The following is a 25,985-nucleotide window of genomic DNA, read 5'->3' on the forward strand; positions in this document are numbered from 1 at the left end:
AAGACCTGTGAATCTGATCCATGCTCGTCCTGGCAACTGGTGCCACTCATGCCCAAAATAGCCAATGCCTCATTGAGGAAAGGAATCTTCCCTTCCTCCTTCCAGAATGCAATAGTCTGACTAACATTGAAGAAAACAACCTAGGAGCCATCAGTTTTAGCCAACTATTGTCCAGAATCAATCCTTCAGTTCCTGAGAAAGCTGACAGAAAAGCTAGCCAAAAGACAAGGAGGGATTCTCTCTGGTGCTATTATGCTAGTATGTCACTAGGTCACCTGGTAAGATGACATGAGCTCAAGTGTCAGCAATATGCAGATGACACACAGGTCTACTGCTCCTTCACCACCAACACAGCCTAGTACTTGGGCAAGATCAGCTCGTAGGTGAAGAACGTGAGCAAGATGGACATTATACTGGTGGGTAGAGGAAAGCACTTTAAGGAGTCTGCAGCAATTGTGCGGTCTCTGTTGGTTGAATCTACACACCCACAATCAATCAATGCAGTCCTTAGTGTACAAGTGCTCCTGGATTCTCCACTGACGCTAACCACTCATATATCAGCATCTCTACATTTCCCAATTGACTAGGAGACTAAGTCCCATCCTGGCAGACCAATGATCTGACCCCATTATACAAACTTTCATCACCTCCAGTATTGAAGGTAGCAATGCCACATACCTGGGCATGGAGCCATCAGTCCTTAGGAAACTCCAACTAGCACAGGAAATGGCAGTGCATCTCCTCAGTAACATGGGCTGCCACGAGCACATCAAACCTGTCCTCTGCTGTCTACACAGGCTTCTCATAGAACATCAAGTCAAGTTCAAGATTTTGGTCTATATCTTAAAGGCACTCAGTGGGCTCAGCTCAGAGGTCACCTAAAGCTAAAAGATCACCTAAAAACTCTAGTATGAAGACTGGTCAATTACACCTTTCCTCAGGCACAATAAAACTTTGTACAACAAGGGTAAAGCTCACCCATGCAGGACACAAAACTTTTTCAGAGACCAATCTGAGACTGAACTCCCCAAAAATATAGGACTATCACAAACCTCACCATTCCATACAAAGTGCAAAGCACATGACTTCACTCTTGTATTCTCTCATATAAACACATAGCAGTGTGTAAACAAAGAAACCCCACCACCAACAAAAAAACCTTACCAAATAAACCACGACACTGTACATACAATTCTTCCCCTAAGGAGAGGATTAGAGAAAGAACAAACATCACATGACAGATGTTAGTCATGCCATTGACTGTATTACTGGAAGGTGCCCAGATATTACAGTGATGATATAAGAACCTAGAGAAAATAGGATAGAATAGAAAGCCCACAGAGCTTTCTAAATGTGAACTGCACTGAACATGCTCCCAGGCCTCACAGAGCTTCCTGTTTGGGAGACGCAGAGTGAGTGTTCTACTCAGGACCCAGGCAAGTAGCCACCACTTCTTTACTGGTCTAAGGGACAGCAAGCAGAAGGACCATGAGTTCTAGCCCCAGCTCACCCACTGACTACTGTTAATAATTCTCTGCACTTCACAAGCCTTATTATTGAGGAAGAATTCATATTTCCTACATTAAGAACTGGATAAGTATCATTTACTCCATTTTATGGATGGAGTAATTAAAGAGGTGTACAAAAAGTTATTTTAAACAGAACTGGAAACAGAACCTAGATCTCTAATATCGGAGAGTCAAGTCTTATCTACATCTTCTTTCAAAATGAACATGCCATATCTATGTGATAGGTTGTGCTGCCTGTAACCACTCAACCATACTTCCCCTACAGCCAGGAATTGAACCCAGAAAGACAGATTCCCAACATTCCTCTATCTAGTAAGTAGCTTTTAAAGCCACTGGCAACATGGAAAATACTCTTGCCCTAGGGGCTGGCCCGTATAAAGGATGAAATAGGTTTCTAAATCCTTTATCAAGTTTGCAACTCAAAATAAAAGGGAGTTACTTACCTGTACAATAACTTATGTTCTTTGAGAGAACTTATATACATTCCACAGTTGGTGATTGCATGTCCAGTGCATATATGTCAGAGAACTTCCTAGTCAGCAACATCTACAAGGGTGCCACATGAACCCTTCACTCCCTCTTGTGTTTCAGAAAGGATAGAAAGAGCAGTGCTGCCCCACTACACTCAGCTCCTTTTCCATGGTTTGTGGGACTCCAAAGTAGCGGGGAAGAAGGGTGGAATATGTATATGGACTTACATCTCAAAGAACATCAATTACTGCATAGATAAGCAAAAACTGCAAACACCACAAAGTTTGGAGGTGTTCCCAATACAGAGGAGGTCAGGAATATCATACATTATTTGGATGACCTTAAAAACCAGAGTAATAAAATGGGATGAAATTTAATAGTGCAAAGTGCAACATCATGGACTTACGGACTAACAACAAAATTTTTTGCTATATACTGGGGACATACCATTTCAAAGTGACAGAGGAGGAGAAATACATGGCTGTACTGGTCAATCACAGGATGACTGTGAGCTGCCAATGTGATATGGCAATGAAAAAAGCTAATTCATGAGGTGAGGTATTTCCAGTAGAGACAGGGAAGTGTTAGTACCATTACACAAGACACTGATGAGACCTCATCTGGAATACGGTGTGCAATTCTGGATGCCCATGTTTAAGAAAGATGAATTCAAACTGAAACAGATATAGAGAAGAGCTACTAGAATAATCAGAGGAATGGAGAACCTGCCATATGAGGGGAGAGTTAAGGAGATTAGCTTGTTTAGTCTAACAAAATGAAGGCTGCAAGAAAATATGATTGCTCTGTATAAATACAGCAGAGGGATAAACACCAGGGAGGGAGAGGAGTTATTTAAGGACCAAGGTTGGCACAAGTACAAATGGATATAAACTAGTCATGAACAAATTTAGGCTTGAAATTAGATGAAGCTTTCTAACCATCAGAGCACAGAAATTCTGGAACAGCCTTCCAAGGAGAATAATGGGGCAAAAAAACCTAACTTCTTTCAAGACTGAGCTTGATACATTTACAGAGGGGATGGTATGATGAGATTGCTGACAATAGCATGTGGCCCATCTGCATCTGCTATTAGCAAATACCTTCAATAGCCAGAGATGGGACCCTAGATGGGGAAGACTCCACGTTAGCACAGATAATTGTTTTCAAGGAGTCAGACTGGTGATCTCTAACTAACTGATAGCCATATTTGGGGTTGGAAGATAATTCTTCCCCCAGGTCAGACTGGCAGAAACACTGTTTTTTTTTTCTTCCTCTGCAGAATGGGACATGGGCAACTTGCTAGTTTGAACAAGAGTAAATAGTGGATTCTCTGTAATTTGAGGTCTTTAAATCAAGATTTGAGGACTTAGGTAAATCAGCCAGACTGGGGTGGCAGGCCAATAGTATCCATGCTTGCGGCTGCTGGAAACGAAGCCTCATGTGAGATGTAACAAACATGCAGCCACCAGCTGCCTGAGGCAGGAACTCATCAGCATTCGATAGTAAGGCTGAAGGTAAGAGCACAGGTCTCTCACAGTCTGGAACCTGTGAAGTGCAAAGTAGGCCATGGCTGTGGTGGTATCCAATATGGAACCTATAAACTGGTGTGTGGGCGTCAGGGTTCACTAGCAGGCCTAAACATACAAACAGCCCCATGGCTGTACTTGGGTCTCCAAGTGGCCTCAGACTAGTCAGTCACGGAGGTATGGGAAGACTTGAATGTCTGTCCTCCTGAGGTAGGACACCACCACTGCTAGGTACTTTGTAAAGACCCTTTGTGCTATGCAAAATCCAAACAGCCAGACACAATACTGACAGTGACTATAGCCTGTCGTGAATCTCAGGAAACATTTGTGGGCTGGGTGTTCTGCAATATAGAATATACATCCTGGAGGCTGAGACAGCATAACAGTCTTTCTAATCTAGGGATGAGATGTTTGATGCAAGAGACACCAACCTGAAACAATCTCAGGATGTACATGTTTAAATCTCATAGGTCATATATTTCCTGAAGCTGCTCCCCCATTTTTCTTGGGGATGTGAAAATATCTCAAGGAGAACCCTTTCCCCCTTCTGCTGTGGGGAACTTTTTCGATAGCATTGAAAGCTGGGAGGAACTGCACCTTGGTTTAATGCACTCTCTTAAGATGAGTCGCTGAACATGGGGAAGATGGGTAGATAGGGAGCAGGAAAGCAATTGTATTGCCCATCTCCACTACATTAGATGCCCAGTGGGTCTGATGTGACTTTGGACCAGATATGGTGAAAACAAGTCAGATAGCTGCCAAAAGGGGAGAGAGATCTAGGGCTGAACAATGAGTGATATGCTGTTCTTGGGCATGGAGTCAAATCTGCTGCCCTGTTGCAGAGGAGGAAGGTTGGTGTGAGGAAGTGGTGACTCCTCCTGAGGACTTCCTCTTTGAAACCTTCTGCCCCTTTCTAGAAGGCACTGGTGTTTTGTATTGATAGTAAAGAAGCTGCCTGTGGTAAGTCTGAGGCCTGAAATGTCGTCATTTGAAGGTTGGAATGTAGACCTGCAAGGACCTGAGCATGGCCCTAAAGTGACCCGATGGCTGCTTAGGTCTTGTTGTGGAACAAGGAGCATCCTTCAAAAGAAAGACCTACAATTGTGGTTTGTAGCTCCTTAAGAATTCCTGACAAGGACAGCCATGAAGAGCGGTGCATTGTTGCTGCTGTTGCCATTGTTCTGGAGGCTGGGTCCACGGCATCTAATGTCTCCTGAAGATATTGCTTAGCAACCAGCTGTTCTTCTGACATGAAAATCTAGAATTAACTCCTGAATTCTGGTGGGAACTTTCAGTTGAAGCACAGCATGACACACCACTTAACCTGGTTATACTTCATCAGGATTGTTTGATATCCTCTTCTGGAGGCTTGAGGTAGACAATGACTTCCTACCAAGCAGGTCAATGCACTTCTTCTCCTTATCTTTCTGTGTCAATTTCTGAAGGTGCTGGTGCATTCTTTCATTCACTGCCATCACTACCAGTGACCCTAGCACCAGGTGTGAGGAGAACTGCTTGTCACTCATGGCCAGTACCCAGTACCACCAATTGGTCCACTTTGAAGTCAGTGCTATGGAAGCAGGCGTCTGCCACAGGACCTTCACTGGCTCCAGCAGTCACTCATTTATAGGAATGGCTACACAGACCAGAACCAATAAGTGTAATATACTGAGTACCTTGTGTAGCATATCCCCATACCTCTTTGGTCGTGATCTATGGGATTGATCAAAGGCCAGAGCCTTGTCTGGTGATGAGGAGGTGGTGTTTTCCAGTACTGGCTGTGGATGGTCCAGCTCTGGAGGCTGCTGCTGCAGCTCGCTGTCTTGAGGACAGGTGCCCCCTCCCACCCAAGGCACAGAGAAGCCAACCTGTGTTCGGAGTGTATGGGGGAGGAAAGATCCACGATGTTCTGCACTGTCCATAGGGCCCATATGGCCACTCAGGTTGGTACCAGCAGTCCTGCTAAGGGTTGGTAACAAGCTTATGCCTCAGCTGAGACCAGGTTTCTCTTCCCCATACAGGGGAGGATGAGATCACCAAGTCATGGGCTCTGATTGGGGATAGGTGTAAGCTCTACTCCAAGTCTCTTCCAGGAGCAGGGATGCCCTCCCTGCTATCAGCAGGACAGATGTCATTGGCCTCAGGGGTACCATGGCAGCCCTGCAGGCAACATCAAGTCCAGGAACCTGAACAGCAGCATCAGCAGTACAAGACATTCAGGTAAGTCTTTGGTCAAAAGATTCCATGTTTGAGCTCCTGAGGTGGGGGATACTGGTCCCAAGATCACTGTTGTGTGGAAAGGCTGAGCCATTAAAGCTGCCTGTGCCATTGTTGATGCTGGTGCTGCACAGGGAGCCAATACTGGGGCTGGGGCTGGGGCTGGTACCAGCAGGTGTTGTCTCTCTTGCTACCGAAAAAGTGAGTATGGCTGAGCAGATGCCAGCAAAAACCTCAAACTCTGTTGCATGTCCAGCTCCACAGAGCTAATGCCAGCTGTGGTGCTCAGGGAACTTGTTCCAAGTTTTGATGCATCCTTGATGTCAGGAAGTCTTGTAGTCTTATGCAGCTTAGAGTCTGAGCCTCAACACAGTATTCTATGCCTCTCCACATGCAAGGACTTGTGCTCAGTGTCTGACTTATCCTGCTGCTACAGTGCACCTCAAAAGGTTTTAAAAATACCACCAGCTTGGACTTTGATAACCTTTGGTCCCTCAAAGTTCTGGAAGTCTGGAGCCATGGATCTGAGTCCGGACAAATGGACGGCTCTAACAGGAAAGCCCTCAAGTGGGATTTCCATGAGTGCTGGGTCCACTTGGAGAATGACCTGCAGTGCTCATACCAGTGCAGAACACACCCCTAACAGAGGCAGAATAAGCAGCTTGTGTGGCTCTTGTTGAGAGGCCGTATAGCCTCGGATGAAGGGCATTCCTTAACACTTGGGGAATTATGGTCCACCACGCAGGCCCCACTGGTACTTGGTCTTTAGGCAGAGAACTTCAGTCACCAATGACCTCAGGTCTGTTACGCTAACACTAGTCTAAGAGCCAACTGTTGGCTTCATTCAGCCATAAAGGTGGGTTGCTCCCAGCAGAGCTGCTCAGAGAGGCTGGAGAGGAAAAGAAAGTTGGTGGCAGCTAGGAAAGGGAAATAGGTATGGACTCACTCCACTGATTTTGTTGGACATGGTGAAATAAAACTTCACTTAGGGCACCTGTATATCCAGGACTAGAGCTCAGCAATAGTTAAAAGTTCAGAGGAAAACTATAAAGATGACTGCTTTATTAACAGTTATCAATCATGACCAGACAAAATGGAGAAGCAGCTAATTCAGCTATAACATAACTACACTCACATCATTAAAATAAAATAACCCACTCATTGGTTGATCAATGACCCTAGGCAGAAAGCTGTTGCTTAGCAACTTTTCCAAGCAGAATATTACAAATCAACCCTTTCACATGTGTCGTGCACCATACAGTAGACAAGTGGCGTGACTATAGCATGATAGGCGCACAGTTCCTTCTTTGGAAAGCTCACTGTCTCACCATCACTGTAGGCCAAATTCATCCTTCAGATTAGCGCACCTGCTTGGCCTAAGGCTGAATTGGGTCCTACGTGTGGAGGATTTTCTACAAGAAATGTGTAATTGTCATTGCCTGTGCTAAAAGGGATCCCAATCTTTGGAAAGAACAGTACAAAGGGCTTGAATGGGTTGGAAGAAATGTTCTGATTTTGTTTGAGATAACATTCAAATATCTAGTCTATATTTTCTTTAATGAACAATTCTGTAGCGAAGTATGATGCATCATTACTAAATAGCTGGGGACATCAATGCACTTGATTACATTTATGATCCTGTTCCAAGCTATTCAGGAATGAATTGTCTCATACTGTATAGCAACGTGTTCTTTGTTCTATCATCCATTATTCTTATAATGCATAGAGATTATGGTTGTGGCACCATTTGTGGGCAGTTACATTTCTTTTAGAATCTTCATTGTTTTCCACAGCTATGAAGGTTTAGTCTTATCAAATTATATTAGATTGAAACTCCCTTACACCAATTATCAGTTCAACTAAAATTGGGTATTTTTCTCCTAAAATCGTATACTTCTAGGGAGTGAGCTATTCTACTTTAAATCAGGCTAGGCCCTCATAATGTTTGAAAAAGTGCCATATATGGAATATTTTTGCTCAAAATGCAATGTGGGTTGTTATTAGCTTTGAAATAAAGGGAGATTTCTAAGTTTGGTATTACCAAGCGTGAAATACAAGAGGGTCTATCTAACTCTGACAATACTTGCTACATTCCAAGTGTCACCAAAGGGATTACAGCAATGGTTTCACTTATTGATATCGGTAACTTTTATGTCAAGATTTTAAAAAATAGGAGTCTAAATCCCTATTTAGGCACTTAAATAAGTGAACTGGTTTTTCAGACATGCTGAGTCTCTAGCAGCTCCCAGTAACCATCGTTTGAGCTCTTGGGAGCTCAGCACTTTGGAAAATCACACCATTTACTTAAGTTCCTAAATATGGATTTAGGAGCCTCACTTTAGGATGCTATTTTGGAGGCTTTGGACTGAATCTTTATGTAGTATCATGGAAAAAATCAATAAAGTACCACTGCATCTGCTCAGATCTTTAAATATGCTCTATTCACATTTGAATAATAATAATGTATAAAAACATGCCGTGAAATTTCACCTAAAAAACTCACCATGTATTGGATATACTATGGGCCATTTGGTCAAGATGCTAAACATTCATAGTGAAAAAACAAATTTCAAACATAAGGTTTGTCTTATTTCCTATTTTAAAGACCTTAACAATAAGGCTGAAAAAATTAAAATGTTAAGTCTCCATATGTTGGTTCTTTAGAACAGATGGTCTTTAATATTGCATTTTGGTGGTGCGAATCTGATTAGCTAAAATAATAATCTGGGTCTTTTGCTTTCTCCCTGCACGACTTATGAACTTTCAGATTTACTTAGTCAAACACAGAGACACCATCTGGGAAATCCATTACAGTTTTTTGCTGTAAGTACAAAAACCTCTAGCTAAATTTGTATTACAAAAATGTTTTGAAAAGGTGTAAATATTTAAAAATCACCTACTGAACACATTATCTTAATAACAGAAATTAGAGATGGAGAGAACTAATTAGATCATCTAGTCTAATATTATGCTAATGCAGAAAGGACCAGATTTACAAAGGTATTTAGGCACTTAAGACAGGTACTAAGTAGAATTTACTGAACCTTCTGTTAATACATTATCTAGTGCATTGTTCAGTCTAGTCTTAAATAACTGAAATAATGACACATCCATTGCATCCCTTTAAGAATTGTGTGGGAAAAATGTGTGCCATTTAATAGAAAATTATAACCTTTCTACGGGTTTTTTAAACCAACCACAGTATTTAATAGAAATTATATCCTGGCTATAAATTCTATTGGATGGTTAAAAAAACTGATAGAAAGGATATATTTATCTAATAAATTCTAGCAATGTATAGAGAGATTTATTTATATTATTATTAAGGGTCATACTCTTTGTGCTGGCATAGCAGAGCAGGGTTCATCAAGGAGCCAGTTATGGCTTCCTGGTTCTTTGCTTAGTCATAGGCACAGATCAGAGCAGTTTGTGGGCTGCTTTAACATGTGTCAGCTGACAATGGTCCCCAAAGGACAGTTTGCCATCTGAGGACAGCTTGAATGCTGTGTGTTCTGCCCGGGCCTCTTCCCTCAACTGCTCTGTGCCAATATGCCCACTGAGCTGGTGACTGTTGTGAGGGTGTCAGGGTCACATTATGGCATAGGTATGATAGGTTTGTGCCTACTTTGAGCTTTTATTGAACAAAATAGTAAATTTCTGGATCTCATAGTTGTGAAAAGAAGTTTAAAAATATGACCAGAGAGTACCCAAAACAGCACATGCTTGCACATTCTCTGGAATAATAGCTCTGAACAGTGCCAATTCCGAAACCCATTATTCTGGGGCATCCACCAACATCACAGAGTCTTCTGCTGTGGTGTATGGTAAGAAATGAATGCAATAGATGAGGCTCATCTATCCAAACAGACAGGGCTGTCCTTAGGATTTATGGTGCCCTAGGCGAGATTTTTAAACTAGTGCCCCCGTGCCTGTCTTGCTCTTAGCAACACAAACATAAGCTTACACTATTGGAAAACTTGCCACATGCATGTTATTAAAACCAGTTTAACTTAATTAAACACACTGTAATGCTGATGGACTAGCACTAAAGAAGTAGCACTATAGAAAAAATTCTGATTTGACAATGATGCAAATAATATTTTTTTTAAGTTGTCAACATTTTATTGGAAATTTCTATGAAGAGATATTGAAACAAGGATTAGTTTTTAATTAAAAGCAATCATTCTGGCTTTTTTGGCTGCAAAATCAGTAATAATGTCATCGTATGACAAAGACAAAGTGATGTCTTGTTCGATTGCAAGAATAGCAAGACCAGTCAAGTGTTCCTGACTCATTGTAGAGCAGAGATAGTTTTTAATGAGCTTTAGTTTTGAAAAACTCAATTCTCCTGATACTACTGTTACAGGAATTGTCAGTATAATACGAGTGGCAATGTACACATTAGGATATATGTCAACAAGTTTGCTGGTATGAATAAATTGGACAATGTCCATCATCAATTTTGCATGTGGCAACAACTCAATTCTTCGTACAGTTCAAGTCAAATCAAGTTTAAATCAAAACGATCACCGTGCTTCAGGAGGCTCTCTAGGTCAGGGGTCCCCAACGTGGTGCCTGCAGATGCTCCGGCACCCGCAGGGGCCTCTCAGTGCACCCACGTACTGGCCGGAGGACGGGCATCGACCGAAATGCTGCCGAAATTCAGCATCGTTTCGGCGGATGCTTGTCCACCACCACGGTCCTTCATCTGGCGCTCGCCAGATGAAAAGGGTTGGGGACCACTGCTCTAGGCTCGTGCACTTTGTCATTAGTTGCTCTTGTTTTCCTATTTCATTGAATTTAGTCCCGCTCAGCCCGCTGCCAGCTGAGTGAATGGAACCCCAGGCCGACAGTGGGTTGAGTGGCTCAGCCGGGGTCTCAGCCGCCGGCCTGCTCAGCTGCTACCAGTGTGGGGTTCCTTGGGGGTCCCCAGGCCAGCAGTGGGTGCTGAGTGGGGCCAGCGGCCGGGACCCTGGGTGCCAATGGGGCAGCAGCTGGAACCCCAGAGCAGTGGCGGGCTGAGCCGCTCAGCTCGCTGCTGTGTGCCATCAAAAATCAGCTCGCATGCCACCTTTGGCACATGTGCCATAGGTTACTGACCTCTGCTCTATACACTAGTAAGGAGATGAGCATATTACAGTTGTTGGAGAGCTCTATTTAGCAGTAACAGGGCTATAGGAAAGTCAGTCAACATTTTTTGTTTCTCTGATGAAAACTGGCCCACTCCCTTCCCCATACCAAACTTGTCACAAATAATTGTCAACAACTTAATTTTCTGTTTTTGGCTAAGATATTGATTTTTTTTAAAAAAATATTGAAATTGAATTCAGGATTGTTAGCAAGTATTTTTGGCAAACAAAGTTGTTAAATGACACTTTTAATGGCAACACAGTACTGCTTTCATGCTTGGCTCACCCCCCAGCCTGCTGGTCCAACAGCTTCAGTAGAGGAAGAGATAGGTGGAAAACTGCAGGACTCCAAAATCCACCTCTTGGGGTGAAGAGTGGCAACAGCAGCAGTAAACCCTCGGGTGCGATCACACGCCAATGGGCACCACTGCCAGCCCAACATACCATGGTGAAGTTAGCACAGCATCTGATCTCAGGGACGGGGCACCCATGGAGCCACAGCAGCTCATCCTGCCCTGTGCAGCTCCCCGCTGATGAGATGGATCACTGCCAGCCCAGGGGAGAGAGGCACTCCCCAACTAGGGTGACCAGATCCAGATGTCCTGATTTTATAGGGCCAGTCCTGATATTTGGGACTTTGCCTTATATAGGCACCAATTACCCCATCTAGGGTGACCAGACAGCAAGTGTGAAAAATCAGGACGGGGGTGGGAAGGAATAGGAGCCTATATAAGAAAAAGACCCAAAAACTGGGACTGGCCCTATAAAAGTGGGACATCTGCTCACCCTACCCCAACCCCCGTCCTGATTTTTCACACATACTATCTGGCTATCCCCAGCCCAGCCCTGTGTGACCATTCCAATCCTGGCTGCCTGCCGAGGAAGTGAGTTACTTTCACTTTCATTCCTCTGCAGGCAGCCAGCCAGCCTCCCCTCCCCCCTAGCACCTCACCAACTCAGCCCTGAATGGACGTTATGGGGGACAACAAGGGATACTGCCAGAGCTGCTGAGCCTGCCTCACCTCATGCCAGGGGAAAGAGTCACACTCACAGGTGATTTCCTTCCCCCACCCCTTCCCAGAGACACCAGCAGCCAATCCCCTCCCTCAGACTGTGCTGCATTCAGCTCTCTCTAGGACCAAGCAGTCCTGCTCTTACATGCTCTACTGCTTCCCGTCTGTTCAGGCTCTCGCAGAGCGGTGCCCCCAGAACTAGTGGTGCCCTAGGCGACTGCCTATTCTGCCTATGGCTAAGGACGGCCCTGCAAACAGATGCACACCCTAACCGATGGGGTAAGTACTGCAAGGACTTGTGCAGTCACACTGCCTCTTTGGAGGGAGAAAAGTCCCATACTTTTTCTGCGGGGAGGGAAGGAGAGTTCCTGCTCCTGCTCCATGGGAGGTGGAAGGGAACAGGTTTCCTGCCATTTTCTGCCCCTGCCTCTTTGAGAGAAGAGTGGACCCTCTACCACTGCTACTTCAGATGTGGTGCAGGACAAGGAGACATGGCTCAGCTGTTACTGAGAATGAGGTCAAGGGAAAACAGGTATTTTTAATAATGAGTGTTTTTTACCCCAACCAGCTATTTGAAGAGCTCTAGCATCTCCAGTTTTTGTAGCAGGATATTGAAGTATGACAGAATCAGAGCTACAGCTCTGGTTAGGGGAAAGATGCTGCTGCCATAGAGTCGTTGCAAGAAAAGGTCACCAGACTATTTTAACATGGGCAAAACAATGTATTTTTGCACAGCTTTGTTATCAAAAGCAGCTGAACTGTTTTGGCTGAAATTTTCCAGATACATTCAGCCTGAGATAGAGACCTATCCTGTATAAGTTCAAGCAGTGAAAGTTTGGCCAAGTTATAAGCAACTGAAAACAGGCCTTATAATGAAAAGTGTTGGGTAACCTTAGTAGGTAGTGCTGCCTGCCCCACCTATAATGATTACAAGTTATTTGTTACAAAGAACCCCTGCCTCATTCAGTACACAGGATGGAGAATGAATGAGGCAAAGGGTTGGTTGAAAGAGGTAAAAGGAGGTTCTCATGTGTTTAAAGCACTGGACTGGGACTCAGGACAGCTGGTTTCTATCCTTGGTTCTGCCACAGATTTTCTACAGGATACAGGCCAAAATGCTCAATGAGGCCAACTTAAGACAAACTTGACTCTAGCATTATCTAGCTTTTGAATGCTTGATTAACTTTACTTTTACATCTTTTTTAATGTAATATGTCCTTATATTCAACCTGAACAGAGTACTACTTTGCTACATTTCACAGTACTACACGTAGCTATACCAACTTGGACCTCTGTAAATAATTCTTCTTTCTCCTTGATGTTTACAGCTTTCATCTACTTAGAGGTGCTTTTCATATCCCTTCTCTAATCATCATTTGGTTACACAATACAGATTTAGTTCTTTTACTCTTTACCCATATATGAGTGAGGGCTTCAGGTTGCCAGTAGGATTGCAGACTGATTGCAGATATAAAGACACTCTGATGTAGTGGCATTACAGAGTGGAATAATGATGGCAAAACAGCATAAATGCCAGTCTTTAAAGAAGATAATACTTTTCCACTACCTTCATTCATGTTGCCTTTACCTTGTAACAACATTTTGACATCAGGATAAGACAAGGCCAGAAGAAGTCTAGGATGGTGGTGAGCTATTAAATACTCACCAATATCAATAAAAGACTTACTATCATTTGCACACAGGGCCAGATCCAGGCACCAGCATTCCAAGCTGGTGCTTGGGGCGGCATTCTGCAAAGGGCAGCAGTCCCTGTGTTTTCGCCCCAAAGCAGCGCACCAAATTGCTACCGCGGACAGCGGGGGCAGTCCGTGCGCCTTTAGGGTGGCCGGCGCATTTCCGCGGCGGCGGCAGCTTCTATGTTTAGCTGAAGCCACCGCGGACAGCTAAACATAGAAGCTGCTGGTGAACTGCCGCCACCGCGGAAACGCGCCTGCCACCCTAAAGGCACACGGACTGCCCCCGCTGTCCGGCGGCAATTCAGCCGCTGCTTGGGGTGGTGAAAACTGTACAGCCGGCCCTGTTTGCACACAAAAAACCCCTATCCACATGTCAGATGTAAGTACAGATACAAATGGACAAAGGTAGGAAGTTTTGAATGAAGTTGAGTCAAGGCTGTCATAGCACCAGCAACATTGTGCTTCCAGTGTGGATTGCAACAAACAGTGTTCTGGTCCAGAGCTGGTGATCACCAATGCGTCATTTTATTTGTCTGCCAATGGACAAAATTTTACTGGAACAGGGCAAATACTGATTATGGAAACTCTAACTAAGAAATTGTTGTTTAAAATGTGTTAGCCTTCCAGGCTCAATCCTTGGGGTGCCTGAGCTGTGTTTAATGCACCTGACGGGGGAGGGAGAAGAGATGATTTTTAGGACCCAATGTAGAACAGAGCAGCTTCACAACTGTTCTAAATTATGCTGGTAGGACTGGCTTCCTTTAGCAGTTCTGCCTGCTGAGGATACGCTAGAACACACAATGACTTCCTGCCATTGGGCACAGGGCCACTCACAGGATTCAGGGGGCCTGGGGCAAAGCAATTTCGGGAGGCCCTTCCATAAAAAAAAGTTGCAATACTATACAATACTATATTTTAATTGCGCCCCAATTAAAAGTGGGGTTTTTTTTGGTAAATATTAATTCTAGTCTACTTTCCATTATCTCTAATGAGCTCTTGAAAACTTTTCCCTACTGACTTTGTCCTTTTTCATTTGACAAAAACTGATTCCTCTGTACTCCTGTGTTTCTAATGTAGCTGAAATTAATGTGATTCTTTTAAATTACTTCTTTTTAGCACTAGATTGATCAAAGAGGTTAGCAGTGCTTTGGGAATACGGTATCATTTGACAGTTAATGGCTTGGCAGCAGAAGAAACTCTTTCTGGCTTTTGTTAGTTATTTTAAAAAACAAGAACAATTGCAGCAACAAAGTAGTGGATTTAAAGTAAAACACAAAACAAAATTGAATGTGGAGCATTGTTTAAACCGATTATAATATTACAAATCATATTCTCAGCCAAGTTTATAGTGTCTTCAAATATTTGTTTGTCTCCACTGGACTGGACTTGAGTTGTACATTTCAATTTCCAATGAACAACTTCTGTTTGAATAGAATCTTCACTTTAGTTTTTTAAATTTCTTTACCCACCCACCCAACAAAAACAAGTATTCTCCCCCCCCAAATACTTCTCTTAATGAGAATTAAAACATACCAGTTCTTTAATAGAGACAATTACTGGATTACTATGATTATTTTGATTGGGTACAGAGGATAGTTGCATGTTGTAGGCAGGGACAAATTCCACTAGCCTCGCCAGCTACAAAGAATTCAGACACAGTGTGGAAGCTATTGTATTGCTCTAGCACGATATGAAAGTGGTGGGGAAAAACCAGATGGTCCTTTGGCAAAGCACCTCACTCCATCCCTGTCCCCTCTTCTCACAGCTATACATAGAGCCCCCACGGGGGGTGGGAGCTGTCAGGGAACAGGGGGGAGTTGGACGGGGCAGCAGTCCGGGGGGAAGCAGATGGGGGGAGGGCCAGGCCACGACCCCCTCCACTAACCAGCCGTCCATACAATTTCCAAAACCCGATGTGGCCCTCAGGCCAAAAAGTTTGCCTGTCCCTGTTCTATATAGTTTTTTAGAAGGAGAAAGTAATCTGTCAATATATAAACAGATCAAAAAGTTATTTATAGACTGTACCATATACATTAAAGGTAGAAATAAAACTATTAGGTAGATTTGTCCTGCTTACTAATGCAGAATGGTTCCTTTCATTATATTCTCTTCTCTGCTGTTTTATTCAGTCTACCTTTAAATGAATCAAGTGACGGGTTCTAGAACTATGCAGAGCCTATTTCACAATCTAATAGATTTCACCGTTAAGAATATTGTCCTCAGATTCAGGCTAAATTATCCATGATGACTGATAAGGTAATGTATCTAAAAGCAATGTTTTATTGAAGCTGGACATTTATGAATAGAGAGACCCAGAATTATCCATAAAGCATTAAACAAAAGGATATTTAAAACATTTAAGATATATCCGTTATTTGTCAAATTAAAAATATTAAGAGTTTCAATTTGTTTGGTTTGCTATAGTGCGTATGACCAAGGCTTGGATCATTTATCTATTGTCTGTAGATTAAATCTGACCGAAAATGGCAATAGTGTATTTTCTGTCAGTTCGGTGGTTACTGCTACTGATACTCTATTTTGGGGACAACAATAAACTCCCACTCTCAAATCTGCAGTAGAATTACAATGCCGGTCATTGTACTGTCCCTGCTGGAAAACATATGGTACAAGAAAAGAACTTCATGTTTCTGAGTCATCTCTCCTGTCTTAAATAGAGATTATCTAGCTTGGTAAACCAAAATGGAAAGCACAGTACAATTAAACATTTTGTGTGGACAACTAATTAGCTAATTTGCATTTTCTTGTCAGTAAATAGTCCTCTTTTTAAGGATTATACTTCACAAACTCTGAAATGGGAAACCAGAATAAGAAAGGACGAGGGAAGGGAACTGAAGTGATTAATATTGTGAAACAAACGTCATTTTGATTCATAGGCTGGTAAATTATGTTGCAATCCAATGTTTTGACTGAGATGCCCTTAATATTTCCAGCATCTCTCAAGATAAAGCAGTTTATTGGGCAGCATTTAGGTATTTGAAGACATTATCCAACCCTCATTACTGTGCTTTTATATAAAAAAAAATCTTAAATGTTTAATGCACAATTGTCAATTAATGACTGGATTAACCAAGTTAGTCACTACGTCAGATCCTGCCACCCTTACTCTCTCTGAGTAGTACCTTGATGTGTAAATACTCTCACTGAAGCTGATGAGACTAGCTGAGGAAAAAGGTACTAGTCAGTGGGTGAGTAAGGGCCACAGAATGCAGCATTTAATAATTAACAGACAAGAGTCACTGAATGTCAGAGGTGAGGGGCCATTTGACTGTCTAAAGGCAAATGGCTTGTCAGAGTGAAAAGTGAATTCTTAATTAAAGCCCAGTAGACTGAATTATTCATTCCTGTTAGAGACCTTTGGAAATGACATTTTCGTGCAAACGATAAACTCTACAATATAAATACAATATTAGAAATAAAGATGATGAGCCAAATTCTGTTTTTAGTTAGACCAGCAGAACCTTGAGCAGTGGACTTCAATGGACAGAATAGTTGTTCAGATGTTGGAGAAACATTGTTTTGTGCAGCAAGATTCAATTCCGGGAAAGTGGATCCTTGGACTCAGCTAGAATAAGTGTGCGCATTATGGTGGCCCTCTGTATGGAAGGGCTAAGGTGGGAAGGGGCTCTCATGCCAGCCAGTGCACTCATAATTTGACTCTTAATTGTTTTCATCATTCAAAATATTCTGCACTGAATAAAAATACATATAGAAAACTCTGGTTAAGAACCAAAATATAAGAAGTAACGAAGTGTTTTTGTGGTCAAGGCACCAGACTGGATCTCACAACTTCTGGATTCAATTCCTGGCTAAGCCAACAGACTTCCTGTGTACTAGAAGAAGTCACTTCATCTTTCTGTGCCTTGGTTTCCCCATCTGTAAAATGAACACAATTGTCCCTCTGCCTATCTAGATTGCAAGCTCTTTGGAGTACGGTCTGTCTCTTATTAGCTATGTATACAATAAGTAGCACAATTGAACCTCCAGGTTCTCCTGTAGTACAAATAATAAGGTAATTAAAATGTAGGTCCTTGAAAAGGGCATATAGAGGAATATCTTTAAGGTGAACCTGTGCATTTTCCAGATCACTTTCCCCTTTCTCGCTCTATTTTTTCCTTTGTTAGCATAAATATTACAATTGCATGTATAGAATTGTGTATGGTGGCGGATTTTAGCTCTACAATGGCCAATAGTTTGTCAGCTTTGTTTTTTCATTCTAATTTCCATTCATACTTTCCCAATAAAATGAGTAACTTAACAGAGTCTCATAGACTTAAGGCCAGAAGGGACCACCATGATCATCTACTCTGATCTCTTGCATATTGCAGGCCACAGAACCTTACCCACACACTCCTGTAATAGACCCCTAACCTCTGGCTGAGTTACTGAAGTCTTCAAATCATGATTTAAAGACTTCAAGTTACAGAGAATCCATCATTTACATTAGTTTAAACCTGCAAGTAACCCATGCCCCATGCTACAGAGGAATTCGAAAAACATCCCAGGTCTCTGACAGTCTGACTTGGGAGAAAATTCCTTCCCAACCCCAAATACATCAGTCAGCTGGACCCTGAGCATGTAGGCAACAACCACTTGCTGGACACATGGAAAAGAATTATCTGGAGTATCTCAGAGTCCTCTCTAGCTAGTGTCCCATGTCCTCTGTTTTTAAAGAAAACCATCTAACGTTTCATACGTATAAAGAAACCATATTAGAAAAAACAACAATATAGCAATCCAAACATGAGATACCACATACTAAATCAGGGATCGGCAACCTTTGGCACACGGCTCACCAAGGTAATTATCTTGGCGGGCCAGGCCAGTTTATTTACCTGCCACGTTCGCAGGTTCGGCTGACCATGGCTTCCACTGGCCGCGGTTTGCCACTCCAGCACATCCCTCAGTCCGTGCTGCTTCCTGCAGTCCCCATTGGCCTGGAGCAGCAACCACAGTCAGTGGGAGCCACGATCAGCCGAATCTGCAGACACGGCAGGTAAACAAACCATCCCGGCCTGCCAGGGTGCTTACCCCGGTGAGCCGCGTGCCAAAGGTTGCCGATCCCTGTACTAGATAAAGGTCTGAACTACTGTATTTCTAGCATGGCTTTTCTATATCTACAAAATGTTTTGGTTACAATATTGTTTCTTTTAATCTGGCTCTAACCACTACTGTGGCTCAATTCTGACTGATCTTGGTCACTGCCTATGCCTTTCCAATCAAAACTAGAACAACAAAATCCTACAAGTACTCTATCTTGTCCCCTCCTAGAAAACTATGAGAAACTTTTGGTGGCAACACTTATATTCCAGGTGGTGCAAACTGACTTAATATGACCAAAAGAATGGCCATATTGGGTCAGACCAAAAGTCCATCTAGCCCAATATCCCATCTTCCAACAGTGGCCAATGCCAGATGCTTCCAAGGGAATGAACAGAACAAGTAATCATCAAAGGATCCATCCTGTTATCCATTCCCAATATCTGGCAATCAGAGATTTAGGGACACCCAAAGCATGGGATTCAATGGAACCAAGACATGTTACACCAGTTGAAGATCTGCTCCCTGGAGATTTATGGATGCTGGAGGAACTTCATAAACTATAGGATATAAACCAGTAGGAGCAGGGTTTCCCCAGCCTTTGCATTTCATGAACCACTTTGTAGATCCTTTCAAAGCCCACAGCTTGATTGTCAAAACAGTTTATTCCATGGAACACCACGAAGGGCTCTGTAGATCACTATTTGAGAACCTCTGATACAGAGGCTAGGAAGAGGATATAAAGAAAAAAGGGACAGAAATGTTGACTATTCAGTGTATTTCAATATGATATTTTTCTGAAAGGGAGAACAGTGTTCCATAGCATCAGTGGAAGTATGGCTATCCAGGGGGTATACCAATAGTGCAGATAACAGCTTCATCATATCTGTGATACGAACAGTTGTTTCCTCACCTTTTTCTTCATTTTTACATTTTTGAAAATTGCATGAACTCTCCAGGTTTTTGCAAACATTGCTCCAAATGCAGTTGTGTAGCCCACTGTAAGAATCCACGTCCGGACCTAAGATATAATCAAAGATACGGCCTTTTAGTTTTTCACAGGTAGTTTTAATGTCTTAAACTTCTCAAAATAGTCTAAAATACCTATTGTATCTAGAGATAGTAAAACAGTTTAGCACTTTTTTTTTGAAATTTTTAAATTATGTTTCACCAGGTAACTGCACAGTTTTCTTCAGTTTTGTACAGAACATTTTATTTGAATTTTTTAATTTTCAAAATTTCTAAGTTGTTCCCCCCTTTCTTCCTTATTTTTCTGTTTCCGACTGAATGCAATAAAATGAAGACTGAATTCTTTCCCCCCTCCACTTTTGCCTTTGCAGTTTTCCCCCTTTTCCACTCTAACTTTTCATAATGTCTTCAACTTTGAAAAAACTACAGAATAGCAAAAGGAGAAATGAAAGTGTGACTCTGCTGGTCTGTAACTCCGCTTAGGGGAGAAACAAACAAGAGGCCTATCAAGGCCTGCATCTTTGGGAGAGCTATAGCAGCAGTCAATAGCTCAACAAGTTAGTAAATTTGACAGATAGTGTGGAACTAAATGGTGAAGGACCTTAATGCCAAGGGAAGTGTGTTTGGTACAGTGAAGAAGGGACACACAGGAGGAGGAGCTGTGGTTGGAGCAACAACCAGAAAGATGATCCTAACAGCAACATTTTGAATGGACTTAAGGGACCAGTGTGGATAGCATCAAAGTTAGATGATAGGAGATTACAGTACTCAAGATGTGAGATAACGAGGGCCTGAATAAGAGCCTGTGTAGTCTGGAAAATCAGAAAAGATTGGATCTTAAAAAATATCACGTAGATAGAAGTTGGGAGACATGGACATGGCCTGAATGTATAGGTCTTAGAGCAAAGGTCTCAAAGTCCCAAGCCGTAGGCCACTTGTGGCCTGAGAGCCTCCACACTGTGGCCTGTGGAGGAGAGACGCATGCAGCGACGCTGTTGGCAAAAAGTCTGCTGCAGGCGCTGCACACTGCAGAGTGAGGGATAGAGATACCATTACTAGTTGCTGGGCGGATTCAGCTATGGAGGCAGCATCATTAGTTGCTGGGCAGAATTAGCCATGGAGGCAGCATCACTTTTTTCCACAAGTCAAAATACCAAACACAACTATCTGATGCACACCTTGCTGCAATCCTGAAGGTTTCAACTGCTCAGTCACTGAGGCCAAACATCAAGAAACTGACAGAACTGAAGTGTTGCCAGGTGTCTGGCAAACACTAAAAACTCTCTGGCTGGCAAAGAGTTGCATAAAGCTGTACGACAGTTTTTTTATTTCTGAGAAATATGAAATAAAAAATACCATATAAACGTTTTCTTTTCTGAACACCATCTTCAGTGACATTATTGGCCAGCTGGGAGGATTTGAGGACTGACACTGGCCCTAAGGTAAACTGAGTTTGAGACCCCCGTCTTAGAGAGAGAGGACCGAATCACAGATAACACCTAGACTGTGGCCTTGAGTGATTGAGAAGATAGTGGTTTTATAAACAGTAATGGGAAACTAGAGGAAAGAGGAAGGTTAGAAGGAGAACCAGGATAGAACAATGCCTCAAAAGCAATGGAGGCCAGGATTTTAAGTAGGAAGTCATCAATGACATCAAAGACCACTAAGTAGTCAAGGAGGATGTGGATAGAGTACAGACCCCTGAAAGCAGCTAACAAACAAATGTACTTAATGTTATTGTAGATATTGGCTTCCTACAGATTTCCAAGCAGAAAGAACTTCTGTACACATATGACCAGGCAGAGACCAAAATGTATAAGGTGAATGCAACATTGAGAGTAGAAATCATTGGAGAAAGGTATCCAGGATGGCAAAATATATATGAATAAATAAAAAATCAAAGTTTACAAAGAATGTGAAATCTTAGGTGTATCTTATAGATGGTAGCTTTGCTATTCACCTCAATATAGCAGAGTTAGGCTAACTCCAATTAGTTTTGAAAATCCACGTTACACAACGTTTTCAGGCTACCGGTTTGTGATTTCTCTTCTAGTCAGCATGCAATGAGTTCTTTTCCCAAAATGTGTGATAATTGTATGTAATGTTCTAATGTGTTATTAATAAATATTCAGTACTTTTGTGTATCCAATAGTGATATTTTGGCAGACAGATACATGATATTTTAATATCTCTAGTAAAGCTCTTTTTTGTCCTTACTCAAGCAGCACTTATCCTTGGGGATACTAATAAATTCAATTATGTTCATAATTCATAAAATTGTTATTTTTACCATGCTCAGTACAAAAAGGTTATGATTTGGATTAATTTATATTATAATAATATAGCCTATTGGCTGTAGTGGAAACCCTACTAATTAAAATTAATTTGTTCAAAATGAGATCTCTGCAGCCAAGGATATGAAGATGATTTTAAAATGAAAATAGGTTTTAATTTAAAAGAAATAACCTTCCATTTTTCTGCCATCATTCATAAGGCACACAGTAAAACAAGGTATTTACTGTACATTGAGTACAGTAACATCATGATCAGTTTCTATCCTATCTGATTTTTAGAGAAATTATGTTCATTGTTTGTATTGGATCTAGACACAAAGCCAAAAGAACCTGACAAAATTAATAATGACTCATGATCCTGTTTTCGCTTAATATACTTAAGATATTGCTTTGATTTGCTGTGGAGAGGGTAGAAAGGTGCCATGACGTGAACAGTGAAACTGGTTCACCAACAACTACAATGTGCCAGATTCTGCCCTCTGCTAGCTCCCATCAAAGCCAGTACTTTTGTTTCTCCAGACCTGGAGAAAAATCACAATATAGAACTCTTTGAAAATAAGGATTTTTCCTTGCTGACAATAATATTTCCATTTATTTGAGCTATTCTCAGGAAAAAATACATTAGTGTAAGTGTTATTACTGCTGCAATCCCCCTCTAAAGCTGGATCTAGCAAAGCCCTAACACAGGTATTTAAACAGGTGAGCAATCCCATTGATTTCAGTACAGTTACTCATATGCTTAAAGTTAAGCACCTGTATAAGTGCTTTGTGGGACTGAGATCATAACAAGAAACATTAGAATGAATAGAAATGTACACATTTATAGAAACATCTGTTCACCTTGGGTTTGGATCCTGCTGCCACTGAAGTCAATAGCAAAACTCCAATAGATTCCAGTGGGAGGAGAAGAAAATGCATGCCACAAATGCTTGAGCATGTCTACTTACATTTCAACATACTTTTTTTTTTAAAAAAAATCAAGCTCTGTTATGACAAATACTTAAGTCTTTCAATGCATTCCTTAGAGTTTGTAGTATCTGCACAGTACTGTCAAAAATGTGCAGCAATAATATTAGAAAATTCAAAACTGCTGTTTCCACACAAATCAACTATTGTGCTTTCTCACTCTCTCTCTCACACACATACTGTGGGCTTCCCTCTTGAATTTGTAATAAACTTTAGACCATTTTCAATTATCCCAGTAATAATGTGAGATTGTATACTAATTGTTTATGACTCTACAAGGTGGCTTTAACATCTAGACATTGTCCTATTGAAGGAGAGGCAAAATGTATTCAATATTTTATTAATAAATTTGAATCACAAATTACTGCCTTACATTCTGTGATGAGCTCAGTGCGTACTTGCTTCAGCATGTGGAGCGTCCATTTAGCTTTAAAACTTTTGTCCCTATAATTCGTTTGAAGGAAATTTGACTTATCAAGATAGAAGCTGAACCTACTCTCATTCTAGTCAATTGGAAAACTCTCTCTGATTTTAACAGGAGCAAGATGAGGCCCTGAGCGAGCAGCACAGATTGTGGTGGCCATGAAAATGGTTACACAAAACACATAGATTAAAATTAAAATGTAGGAAAGAAAAACAAGAGAGCAAGCAAAACACAAGAAGACTGGCTGAAAACCTCAGCTGTCATTTTTAAAAAGGAGTCGAAGAAAATTAGATGCCCAAATGCCTCCCATAGCATGACAGGCACACCTGGCCCAGTTTCCTTTTTCAGAGTTCCCAGTAACTCCATCAAGCCTTCTTGATACAATACTATCCTCCTCATAAAATATTGTGCAAGTTGTCCACAAGTGAGTCCCAAGCACATATAATTTGTCACCCCACTGAAAACAGTGTTAAAATCATCCAACATCTCAGCCCACAACACCCCACATATCACACACCAGCACCTTTGACCACACCCAGAATCTCTGGCAGTCCTCCTTTGTCGTTGTACCAGTATGACCACCCCAGTTCTTCCTACTGGAGTGTAAGGCTAGTCTTGCCAGCAGGAACCCCACCAGACTCTTTGCTGGGAAATCCCCTTTTACTAAGGGAGCATCCCTTACTCTCCCTGGCCATCTAATGGTTCTTCTGTTTCCAGTTCTTCAGCCCTGGAGATGTCATTAGATAAGCTCCTCCACTGCTCCCCAGCCCTCAGCTCTGTAGCTTACAGTTAGCAAGCAACTCCCTGCACTGCTCCTTCTGCCTTCAGCCCTGGCTCTTTGGCCTGGGGACACCAGCCAGAAAACCCCTCTTACTGTTCTTCTGCCTTCAGCCTTCTCCCAGGTTCCAAACATGTAGTCTCTAGAAGCTCTCACCTATCCATGAATCCTACTCAGGCAGCTCTGATTCACCAAGTCTTTTCCAACTCACTGAGTTTCTCCCAGCTCCTGATAGCTCCCAACTGGAGCCCCACTCTCTTAACTGGTCGAATGTGCACATCTGTCCTCGCACAGGGGGTACTGGACCTACTTCATTCACAGGGGCCAGTCCCTCTGTGACAGTTCCATACAGTCTTTTGCTCTACTGAAAATCCCCATCAAAATAACTAAACTTGGGTGAAAGAAAATATAAAAACCTGAAGAAAGTTGAAAGAACAACGAAATAACTGGAAAGCATAAAAGGAGAGAACATAACAAATACAGAAACCAGACAGAGGCATGTGTGCTCTTACATCCCAATGGTTTTGAATGTGGGATGGATTGTTCAGCAGGTAATGTCAACAGCCAATACAATGTAAAATTGCTTCAGATGCCGCAGTATTTTGTTTTATTTTTGATTAGGCACATTTTCCAAATCTTAATAGCCTATATCTAGGTTTCTTTGTGCCAGACTATATGATGATACATTAGATTTTGTATCGAAAAATGTAAATGATATCTTAGACATAGCTATCATGTCACGTATAGCACATTAGTTTCTCTTTGACTGGAGTACTGTATTTAAGTCAAAAAAACTTGCTCATATGGAGGCTAGCTGAACTTTATTGTCCCCTGTAATAACTGAGCTGAATCCAGGGAATAAAGGGCCTGATTTTCAGAAGTGCTCTATGTGTCACTGGCAGACCTGGTGCCAGCTCTTGCCAAGATTGTAGGAGTTAGCTGAGTACTGACAAATTCATATCTGGAAACCAGACCAGATCACCTGTATGTTAGTATTATTGAAGAGAGGTGTTAAAGTTGTAAGGATGTGTTTAATGTTTAGACTCTATAAAATACTTGTAAGTTGCTGCATGCATTAATCAAACAAATCAAAACAAATACAAGGAAGTTCTTCTTCACACTGCGCACAGTCAACTTGTGGAACTCCTTACCTAAGGAGGTTGTGAAGGCTAGAACTATAACAGTATTTAAAAGAGAACTGGATAAATTCATGGAGGTTAAGTCCATTGAGGGTTATTAGCCATGATAGGTAAGGAATGGTGTCCCTAGACTCTGTCTGTTTGTCAGAGGGTGAAGATGGGTGACAGGAGAGAGATCACTTCATCATTAACTGTTAGGTTCACTCCCTCTGGGGCACCTGGCATTGGCCACTGTCAGTAGACAGGATACTGGGCTAGAAAGACCTTTGGTCAGACCCAGTACAGCCGTTCTTATGTTCTTAATCCTACTTGTAATATCTGGATCGCATGCTACAAAGGTAATATGTAAGTTTTGCTTATAATTGTAAAAAAAGGCCTGCTCTAAACTTGTTCTCCCTGTCTATCAATGAGGACTATCAGGACTGAGTGGGCCATTGTGAAGCATCATGATAAAGTCTTTGCTAAGTGCTCCTACATAGGCTACGTGCAGAAGGTCTCATCCCATCAGTTTGAAAAGAGAGCAAGCCTACTTTAGAGCAGCCCCAAAGCTGCTGCAAACTATGCCAGGGCTGGTATAGAAGAGCTAGATCAGACAGTCACAACTGGCTCCATTACAGGTTCTTCTCCATTCATATGTTCCCAGATGATATTAATGGCGGTTGTGTATCTATGATACAGGTTGAGGGACAAACAGCTGCTCATTTTGAGGGAAGCTGGGATCAAACCCACCCTTAGGGACACATTAGCCTTCTCAGCCCACAATGAGCTCAGTACC

The 25,985-nt window shown here is 42.1% G+C and overlaps 1 protein-coding gene across 1 annotated transcript in view; it reads right to left on the bottom strand.

Moving 5' to 3' along the window:
• The window catches only part of GABBR2 (gamma-aminobutyric acid type B receptor subunit 2), a 926,530-nt gene that overhangs the window by 267,846 nt on the left and 632,699 nt on the right, over positions 1-25,985 (bottom strand). The window contains exon 12 of the mRNA XM_075062656.1: positions 19,554-19,661. Coding sequence (XP_074918757.1) covers positions 19,554-19,661 — 108 coding nt within the window. The remainder of the gene's footprint in view (positions 1-19,553; positions 19,662-25,985) is intronic.

The sequence above is a fragment of the Chelonoidis abingdonii genome, chromosome 2 (genome assembly GCF_003597395.2).
Source record: "Chelonoidis abingdonii isolate Lonesome George chromosome 2, CheloAbing_2.0, whole genome shotgun sequence".
Lineage (NCBI taxonomy): Eukaryota > Metazoa > Chordata > Testudines > Testudinidae > Chelonoidis > Chelonoidis abingdonii.